The 10,864-nt window shown below is 39.0% G+C and overlaps 1 protein-coding gene across 1 annotated transcript; it reads right to left on the bottom strand.

Annotated features, from left to right (window-relative positions):
- Positions 1-8,626: 8,626 nt before the first annotated feature.
- LOC310650036 (olfactory receptor 14A16-like) lies at positions 8,627-9,541 on the bottom strand (the record flags this gene model as incomplete). Its single annotated transcript, XM_083378869.1, has 1 exon — positions 8,627-9,541. One exon carries the CDS (start codon positions 9,539-9,541, stop codon positions 8,627-8,629), a length of 915 nt encoding a protein of 304 aa, XP_083234995.1.
- Positions 9,542-10,864: the final 1,323 nt, after the last annotated feature.

The raw sequence follows: 10,864 nt of genomic DNA, 5'->3' as shown, positions 1-10,864 counted from the left end.
ATGCTAAACAGACTGGTTTAGACTCCTTAAAATGAGTTATAGTGGATTTGGCTGACAGCAGTGTTTTTAAGTCCTGGAAAACTTTCTCGTGAGTGCCCATCCATTCCTATGGAGCTTTTTTATCTAAGAGCCTGTGAAGAGGCTCTGACAATGCAGCTTTGTTAGGCAGGAAAGCATGGTAGAAATTGAGGAGGCCCAAGAATGCCTGTAGCTCTCCTTTGGATTTAGGGCTAGAAGCCAATTAAATGGCCTTCACTTTGGAATCAGCAGAGTGAATACCGTTAGCATCAATTCGAAATTCCAGAAATTCTTTTGAAGGGACCGTAATACTACATTTACTCTTCTTTAATTTGAGGCCTGCTTCTTGAAGCCTCTGTGAAACAGCCCTGAGCCTGCTGGCTAACACTTCTGTGGATTCCCCAGCAATCAGTACATCATCAAAATAAGGGCAAACACCCTGAATGCCTTTAAGTGTGCATTCCATGATCCCCTGGAAAATACCTGGGGCAACGCTAACTCCAAATTGTAAATGATTTACCTTGAAAGCCCCCCTGTGAGTCACGATCATCTGAGCTGTGGCTGTGGCCTCATCAACCAGCAGTTGCTGATAGGCCTGTGCTAAATCTAATTTAGCAAAAATGGTTCCTCCTTGCAAAGAGGCTAAAATAAATAAATAAATAAATAAAATGTGGTTCACCACTGGGACAGGGTAATCATGTTGCTTAAGGGCTTTATTCACTGTAAATTTATAGTCTGCACATATCCTAATTTCTCCGTTGGCCTTACATGGCATGACTATAGGAGTTTCCTACTCCCCACCATCAACTGGTTGTAAAATGCCCTGTTCTACAAGCTTGTCTAATTCTAAATCAATGTTATGCTTTAGGGCAAAAGGGACCCTTCTAGCCTTAACCCTAATGGGGACTACATTGGGATCTAGCTTGAATGAGATAGGCGGGCCTGTGTATGTTCCTAGGGCTGAATCAAAAACGTCTGCAAAGTCCTCGCAGACTGACAAAAGGTTTCCAGCATGTGTCCGGTTGATACCAGTTATTTGAATGCCTAAAGCATCAAACCAATCAAGTCCTATGAGACTTGTTCTCTGGCCCCCTACTACTTTGACATCCAGGTACCCATAAAACCCCTTAAATTTTACGGCCAAAGTGGCTTCTCCCTTAACTTTGACTTGAGCATATTGAAAGTCAGTTAAAATTATGTTGGAGGGCCTTAGCTTGGCCCATTGCCTACTGCGACTGCACATGAAATTGAAGGTGTCCTGGGAGATAATGGAGACAGCAGAGCCAGAGTCCAACTCCATTTTACAAGGGACTCTTTGCAGCTCCACCTGCTGTTTGAGTTTAGGTTTGAGGAGGCATTGGGCCCCGGTGGAGCATACACTTCTATGGCTTCTACAAAACCCCACACTAAATGGACCCTGGGACCCAGTACATTCGATTCCATAGGCCACAGACGAGCCGATCTTGCAGTCACTCTTCCATGTTGGAAGATTTACCAAGGCGTGCGGCCTGCCTTAAGGCCGTGATGTATTCAGATGCTGTTTCGCCAGGCTGCTGCAATCGCTGTTCAAACTTGAAACGCCAAGCAATTACTGACATCTTTGGCTGGAAATGCTCTCCCAGTTTCTTCTTGAGGTCAGTGTAGGAAACTCACTCTATTGGCATCGGTGCGAAGAGATTTTCAGCCAGGTCGAATGTGGCCAGGCCACACACGCAGAGCAGCGTGGCAGCCTTTAGCCCATCTCCTGTGACTTGGTTTGCCCGGAGATAGCTCTCTACCTGGGACAAGTAGGAAGGCCATCCCTCTGGATTCTTGACATCGAATTTGCGAAGTCTTCCGACCTTTGGCATGCTGTCTTTGGCTGGTTCCTGCGGTTTCCGATCCTGCTTCTCCAAGGGACTGAATCCGCTGAGTACGAGGTCACTAGCGTGGCTTGCTAGCCGACTGAAGTGGGAGAAAAATGCCTTTTCCCTCCAGGCATGAGCTGCCTCCCCCCTAGTGAACTTCAGCTCTTCTGGAGAAGCAGGATCCCATCCTCGTCACCAGTGTTGTGTAGTGAGTTCTTCACACAGGAAAGAAGACGAGGCGAGTGAGTTTAACAAAGCTCATGGTTTATTGCTTGCAGGATCTGAACTGAGAAGTGGGCTGCAGCTTGCAGCAATTTATAACCTGGCCCCTAGGTGGCAGCCAATAGGTTTAAAGCAACCATTTGCCACCTAGGGGCAGCCAATAGCAGCACTGGAGACCTGAAGTCTGGTTTGCTGGAGAGCTGTTAGCTGCTCCAGCTTACCACATGGTGTTACCATTGAGCCCAATACATAACAGACAGCATCACCACCAGATGGATTCGTAGCTGGCTGACCGGCTATACTCAGTGTGTGGGCCTCAATGGAACTGCATATACATGGAGGGAAGTGAGTAGTGGCCCAGTGCTCTTCAACATCTTCATCAATGATTTGGATGAGGGGATACATGGGGAAGTCATCAAATTTGCAAACGACACCAAGCTGGCAGGAATAGCCAACACTCCAGAAGGCAGGCTTAAGATTCAGGAGGATCTGGACAGATTTGAACATTGGGCACTATCTTACAAAATGAAATTTGATGGTGAAAAAAGTAAGGTTCTACATTTAGGCAAGAAAAACCAAATGTTCAGGTATATATAGGGGGTACCTTGCTCAATAGTAGTAACTGTGAGAGGGATCTCGGAGTCCTAGTCGACAATCACTTAAATATGAGCCAGCAGTGTGCGGCAGCTGCCAAAAAAGCCAATACAATGCTAGGCTGTATTAACAGAGGGATGGAATCAAGATCACGTGAAGTATTAGTAGTACCACTTTACAATGCCTTGGTAAGGCCACACTTGGAATACTACAACCAGTTTTGGTCACCACAATGTAAAAAAGATGTTGAGACTCTAGAAAGACTACAGAGAATAGCAACAAAGATAATTAGGAGACTGGAGGCTAAAACATATAAGGAACGATTGGTGGAATTGGCTATGTCTAGTTTAATGAAGAGAAAGATGAGGGGGACATGAATGGCATGGGTCCGGATTACTTACGGGAGCACCTGCTGCCGGCATCAACTTCCCTTTGTCCAGTGCGCTCCCACAGAGAGGGCCTCCGTAGGGTGCCGTCGGTCAAAGAGTGTCGACTGGCAACCCCCAGGGGGAGGGCGTTCTCTGTGGGCGCACCAGGCCTTTGGAACCGTTTACCGGTTGAGCTCCGGATGGCTCCCGACCTTCGCTCCTTGCGCCGTGACCTAAAAACATACTTATTTGAACAAGCCGGCCTGGTCTGATGGGATTGGGGTATTTTAATATTAATTATTTTAGTATTAATTGTATTAATTTTTATTTTAATTGGGCTTTATTATTTAATTCTTTCTTAACTTTTGTATACTGTATTTTTATTGTATTTGCCTGTACACCGCCCTGAGTCCTTCGGGAGAAGGGCGGTATAGAAATTAAATTATGATGATGATGATGATGATGATGATGATGATGATGATGATATGATGATGATGATGATGATGATGATGATAGCAGTGTTCCAATATCTCAGGGGCTGCCACCAAGAAGAGGGAGTCAACCTATTCTCCAAAGCACCTGAAAGCAGGACAAGAAGCAATGGATGGAAACTAATGAAGGAGAGAAGCAACCTGGAACTAAGGAGAAACTTCCTGACAGTTAGAACAATTAATCAGTGGAACAACCTGCCTCCAGAAGTGGTGAATGCTCCAACACTGGAAGTTTTTAAGAGGAGATTGGACAGCCAATTGTCCAAAATGGTACAGGATTTCCTGCCTGAGTAGGACTAGATGAGCTCAAAGGTTCCTTCCAACTTTATTATTATTATGACCCCATAAGAATCTGGCAACAGCCATTAAAATATTAAAGGACACATTCTTACATAGGAATGTGTAATCAAAAAGCCCAAAAGAATGCATAAAAACCCATGTACTCTCCACTGCATTTTGACAGCCACCCCAGAAACATGCTGCTGTCACTTTAGTTTCTGGCTTTCAAATAAACAGAGACATTCTTTCCTAGCCACCTCCATTTTATGTTCAGCATCTTTCTTTTGGCTTGGAACTGGACTTGATTTTTTTCTTCCTACACCATCATTAGTGATTTTCTTTCATCCCCAGCTTTTAAAATATCCCAACCATTGTTCTGCATGCCACAGGGAGTCCAAAAAGGGTGTATATGGCTCCATGATAAGACTGGAAATACACACTTAATATAAGAAACGAGAGGGGAAAAACTCTTGAGCTAAAATAAATGGAAACCTGTTTCTTGTGGTGCTTAAGTTTCCATACTAGAAACCAGGTGATCATGATGTCTACTCCCGTTGTAGGAATGAAACCAGATCAGTGTGACACTCAGTCTCTCAGCCCTCGGAAGGAGGTAATGGCAAACCCCCTTCTAAAAAACTTTGTCAAGAAAAATGCAGTGATTCTTCCAGGCAGTTTGAAGGTGCAATGATCTGAAAGCATAGTAGGGGAAGCCATTTTATACAGAAAGCTTAGGGGAAAATACGTCACATAATTTAAACATCACAATTACACTTCTTTTTTCTTTTTCTTTTGAACAATTGCACTAAATCCTGGTACTCTCTCCACCAAAAATCAAAGTGGTCATAAGAGGTGATGTAACAAGCCAGAAGCTGCCAGACACCCAAATTTAGCATCTTTAAAGTGCATTAACAATAATTAGGGATGCAGAATGTTTGCTGATTAACTTCTTGAGTTCTACAATTCTTCTGGATTGAAAGATTGAATATGCCTGCATTCCAACTACTGTATGTCTCTCTTTTTAACTTATTTAACTTATAAGTAAAGGAATAGCCTGGAAAATGCAAAATTGTGATGATCATAATATATGTAAAGGTAAAGGTTCCCCCACACATGCCTGCTAGTCGTTTCCAACTCTAGGGGTCGGTGCTCATCTCCATTTCAAAGTAGAAGAGCCAGCGCTTGTCCGAGGACATCAACATGGTCATGTGGCCGGCATGACTATATGCCAAAGGTGCATGGAACACTGTTACCTTCCCACCGTAGTGGTCCCTATTTTTCTACTAGCATTTTTACGTGCTTTCAAACTGCTAGGTTGGCAGAAGCTGGGATGAGTAACAGGCACTCACTCTGTTACGCAGCACTCAGGATTTGACCCGCCAAATTGCCGACCTTCTGATCGACAAGCTCAGCGTCCTAACCCACTGAGCCACCACGTCCCTGATCATAATATAAACAACATTAAAAGAATGTCCACAGTTTAGAAAGGACGTATTTTATATTCCTATTTTCATACTATAAATGATTACATTCAAAAGGGGTGGAAGGAGAGAATACAGAACAGTCACCCCAAAATCTAAGTAAATCCCTTTTTCCAACAATCAGAGGGAAAGAGATAGCAAAATTTGAAGAAACAGACTCCCACCAAGTAGAAACCTTTAGTCTCTCATTGATATTTTGGGCATAAAATGAGATGCAGCTTACTATAACTATGAAATTTGACATTTCTGTATATCTTTCATCAATATGGACACAGATTTTAAAAAATAATACTTCAGTGTATAACAATAAAAGATATTTAGAAATATTAACATCATTTGAAATGATTTTGCTGATGCTAATTTTCCTACTATTGATCAATTTTCATTTAGTGAAACAGCATAAATCATAAAACGGCCTAATCCTGCAGCAGCTCCAATTTCAGCCAATTGAGTCTAGAATAGTAACTTTTTAGTAACTGTTTAGTGAAAGCAGAAAGCAAAAGTTAGAGAGAAAGAGGGAAGGAATTGATCACAGGGTACAATTTACATTTTGGTGTCTATATGTATATTAAAGAAAGTACCAATTTCCAACCATTTTTTTTCAATCCACAAAGTCTCAGTGTGCAACTATACTATATAGTTGCAGAATTGTTTGCCTACTACTCAGTAAACCCTCCTAAGGTACATCAACAGCCAAATGTGATCAGTCATGTGAGATTTCCAGGGTACTTCCAAGTTTTCCAAAGTTAAAATAGATTATTCAATTATTTGGAAAATGTGTATAATCAAATACCCCAACTAATATTCTCCAAATAAAAGAATAATTTATCTTTCTCATTTTTGGCAAACATTTTGCCCCCATTCATCAATGCATTAAAAATGTAGTACAGAAGTAACAGTGCAAAAGACTTTTCTACTGAAACTTTATATAAATATGGAAAAATAATGGGGACTTGGGGTATTATATGAGTTATTACATCCTTATTTTCACAACTTTCTAAATTATATTGTTTCTTGATTTTTTGGGGGGAAGGGCAGTTTGTTTGCTGTTGTGAATGTAGTTAATAGCTTTTATAATAGTGATTTAGTTTATTTTGAGCTTCCAGCAAATTGTAGTTTCTTCCACAATAAAACCATTAATCATAATGTAGTGTGACATAGCAAACCATCTGTGATAATAAAAAGCCCAAGCAATTTCTCCTGTTAGATCTTTTAACACTTGAGTAATCTAGTGAAGGCATGAGGAAAAAGCTCATAAACATATTTGCAAAAATCTAATATTTGCTTTATCTTTATCCTTGATAGAATGAGTTCTTTCATCAAACCAAAGGCTGATATGGATATCTCCATATGGAACTGGAATTAGAAAGATTCTTAAAGAAGAATAGGCTCATTCTTTTTGCCACACAACATGTAAAGAGGAGGCTCATTGATTAGAATGAAACAAACACATACACAAACTCCCGAAAGCTTCAGTTTATTCAGCAAAGCAAAGCAAAAACACAACTTTAACAGTTAAGTATAATGTAGACAAGGAATAAGAAAAGAAAACTGGAAAACTCACAGCAGTATTATTGTATGAGAAAATTTCTATGTCCCTTTAGCTCAAAGTCCCTGATCCTCCTCAAAGCAAGCTACTGGTGCCACCTAAGTGATTCAATAATTAAATGGTAAACCCAAGTACACTTATACTGAGCCTCAAAATACATGGTGAATTTTACATTTTGTGTACATTTACAAAAGTATTGTGAAGGTAGTGGGAGAGATATCACAAAATAATGATATGGGTTTTGGTATATGTTATCAACATTAAACTTATTGTCAGGACCCACCTCAATCCACATCTTAGGAAATAAGAACTCTTGGATGCAAGTTTAGTCCAAAAGGAAAATGTTTACTAGGATGGAATTGATTGTGGCAATACAAGACGGAATCTAACAAAGTTACATTTCAATCCTATATAAAGCATTCCCATTTCAGCCCCTCCCCTCATCCATTTGGTCAGATGTCAGGCCCTTCCATGGGAAAGGGAACTCTCCTTGGTTTTATGGTTATTACTTCCTTTTCTGTTCAAATGTTCCCTGTTGTTTGAAGATGCCTAAAGTCTGACCTCTCCCCCCCCCCTTCGGAGAGATGGCAGAATCCACCGAATAAGCACATTGTTCTACCTATACATTTATGAAATGTGATATAAATGGATTCTGACACTTATTATTTCTCAAAGACATTAAAATAAGATATCCTTGGTGTGGATCTGTCTTCTCTTCTCAAGAGATTGGATGAGGGAACATGCCTTATCTCTTCCATTTTGTATTAAGTTGTAAAACTTTTGAAAGCTTATTTAAAGTTCTAGTTCAATTATGCATCATCTTAATTTAATTTCTTGCTTTTTTATTTCATTTGGTTATCAAAAGGTTACATGAGTTAGTGTCAGTTCACACAGTTTGCACACCCCTGCCAGATGTTTGGTCCTACCAAAGCATTTCTAAAGAAAAGAAATATTCAGAGCTAAAGAATCTAAAAACCAATATGATATAGAAGTTAAGGCATCAGGCTAGAAAGCAGAAGACTGGAACTTCTATTCCACCTTAGGAATGTTGCCAGCTGTATGACTTTGGGTCAGTCTCTTTCTCTCAGCTCTTGAATGGAGGCAATGGCAAACCCTTCTGAAAAAAAATATATATTGCCAGGTAAAAATTTAGGGACAAAGTTACCAGGACATGAGCCTCACTGAAAGGAGCAAAATATCAAAGTTTGTGAGGAAATAACCATTTCACGAGGGAAGTGTTATATAAGCCTATATACTTTGCAAAGTTTGAAGCTTTAGCTGGCCATATTATGGACCAATCAATCTATCAGAACAGAACTGGAAGGGAACTTGGAGCTCTTCTAGTCCAACCCCCTGTTCAAGCAGAAATCCAGCCTCTTCTTAAAGTCTTAGAAGTTCCAGCATTAGAGGGGCAGCATTAGGGGAAATATATTTCATACAGAAAGCACAGGGAAAAATAGAACACATTTAAACCTCCTCTGCATTTCAGGTGTTTTCCCCAATCACATTACACCCTGATACTCACTTCACTAAAGATAAGGAATTGTTAGCATGTAGGATGCTAGCACTGCCAAACATCTGTTTGGTATCTGTAAAATGTGTGGACAGTATTAGAGATGCAGGACATTGGCTAAGCAATATATGGAGTGATAGGTTTAATAGGTTGGATTTGCCTCCATCCCAACTATCCCTTTCTACCATATTCCTGTATTCATAGAAATAAAGGAGAAGACAGGAAAATAAAATAAAAAATATTGGCTAAATAGAATAAAAGAATTTCTCACAATCCCCACAGCTGAAAAATTACAAATTTGATATTCTTGTTTCTCATGCTATAGATGATTGGATTGAACAGAGGTGGAAGGAGGGCATACAGAACAGTCAACCCAAAATCTATATAAGATGGAGTGTTAGATGCAGGTCTCAGATAGGCAAAGCATCCACTTAATAATAACATAGATACTACTGTAAGATGGGGAATACAAGTGGATAAGGCTTTTTGCCTACCTTGTTCAGAAGGGATTCTTAACACTGTCCTAAAGATCACTGCATAAGATACAACTATAAAAGTAAAACAACCTAGTCCAACAATGATACCGGACACAAGAATACCAACCTCAAATAGATTTAATCCAGAACAGGATAGTTTTAGCAATTGTGGAATTTCACAGAAGAATTGGTTGACCATATTAGAACAAAAACGGATGGAAAAAGTGCCAATGGCATGCAACATTCCATAGAGGAGACCTGTAACCCACACTATAATTATTATTTCAGTACAATATTTCCAATTCATCACCATCTCGTAGTGCAATGGATGACAAATGGCAACATATCGATCATATGCCATGACTGTCAGGAGGGATAAATCAGACGCTTCAAAAGAAACAAAGAGGAAGACTTGAGCAACACAACCTACATAAGAGATGCATCTGTTGTCCAGGAGAGAATTTATCATGGATTTGGGGACAATGACTGAAGCAATGCTCACATCCTGCAAACCCAAATTCATGAGAAAGAAGTACATGGGGCTGTGCAGTCGACGATCAAAAGCAACTGCAGATATGATGAGAAAATTTGTTGTTATGGTAGCAAGATATAACACAAATAAGAAGAAGAAATGCAAAAGCTGCAGATGCCGATTTTTTGAAAATTCTAGCAGCAGAAAATAAGGCACTGTGGTTTGATTCTCCATGTTCATTTATGATAAAGCTGGCATAACTGCAAGGAAAGAAAGGAGGGAAATTCAGTTAGATAAAATTTTGGAGGTGGCATTTTGATATATGGAGAGAATAGAAAACATCAAGAAATGTAAATCATGGACAGAATGACCAGAGGATCAGAGCATGGAAAACAAAATTGTAGGATAAGGATATTAGAGCACACTCTTCCATTTTTACCCATTTCTAGTAAAGGACCAATGACCAATGAGAGTTTGGCCACAGAATGATAAACAGCCTATTACACCTCAGTATTTTTTTTAAATTGTGAACCCATGTTTTCATCAATAATACTAAAATGTTTTAAAAGAAACAAATAAAAATAAAATAAATAAAATAAAATCAATTTCATTTCAAAATTCATTTATATGCATGAAAGTGTCATCTATTTTTTTCAAATTATACAGTAAAAGATACCATTAATATCAACATAAAAATCTCTTCAGATTTGATTCTGATTCCTAAGAACTTTAGAATTTCTATATGAGGTCCATATTTTTAACAAATAATGTTAAAAAAAATTGACTCTCCTAAAAGCATCTAGCTTCTCTACTATATTGGAACACTACCTTATGCAATCATTTGATTCAATTCTTTTCCTAGTGGAAGAATTATAAAGCTAACCCTGAGTTATAACACATGAAATATATTGAAATAAATACCAATTTGCATCTTTTGTTAAACTTTCAAGTATAAATGTATAGATTGTATATTCTATGTTTTAATGAGTGTTACATGTCTTACCATTAAGTCAATGCCGTCCCACTAATTTTCATGTAGTGGAACACCTATCTGCAGTGATAGAGATTTCTATTCTGAATGTTTATTAATAGCTGTTTTGTTTTCCTCAAGAGATTTGTACATTAAAATGAAACTGTCTTATATAATAAGCAATATTATAACTGTTCCTGGAACATTTGGAGGTATGTATTGTGTTCCTAAGAGATAATTACATTAATAAGTCCAGAAAAATCAGTTTTATTTTTGTTTGCTAACATTAGCAAAGAAAAATAAAAGTGATTTATCTGTGCTTATTAAGGTAATTGTCCATTGAGAACACAATAATAGATACCTCCAAATGCTCCAGGACCAGTTATAATATTACATAATAGTATCTGAGCTTGTTAACAGAATTGGAGCCGCAGTCATTCAGCAATGCAAATTGTGAGAGGCAAAACATGAACCAGATGAGAAGAGGTCTTTGAACCATGTTTCATAACTTCTGATTCTCTTTCACCTCCAGCAGCTTTTAAAACAATGTGGCTTCTATTCTCCATGCCACCAATAGGGGAAAAGAT

The sequence above is a fragment of the Vipera ursinii genome (assembly GCF_947247035.1).
Source record: "Vipera ursinii genome assembly, chromosome: Z".
In the NCBI taxonomy this organism is placed as follows: Eukaryota; Metazoa; Chordata; class Lepidosauria; order Squamata; family Viperidae; genus Vipera; species Vipera ursinii.
The sequence above is the reverse complement of the archived record's forward strand: the minus strand, read 5'-3'. Positions and strand labels throughout refer to the sequence as shown.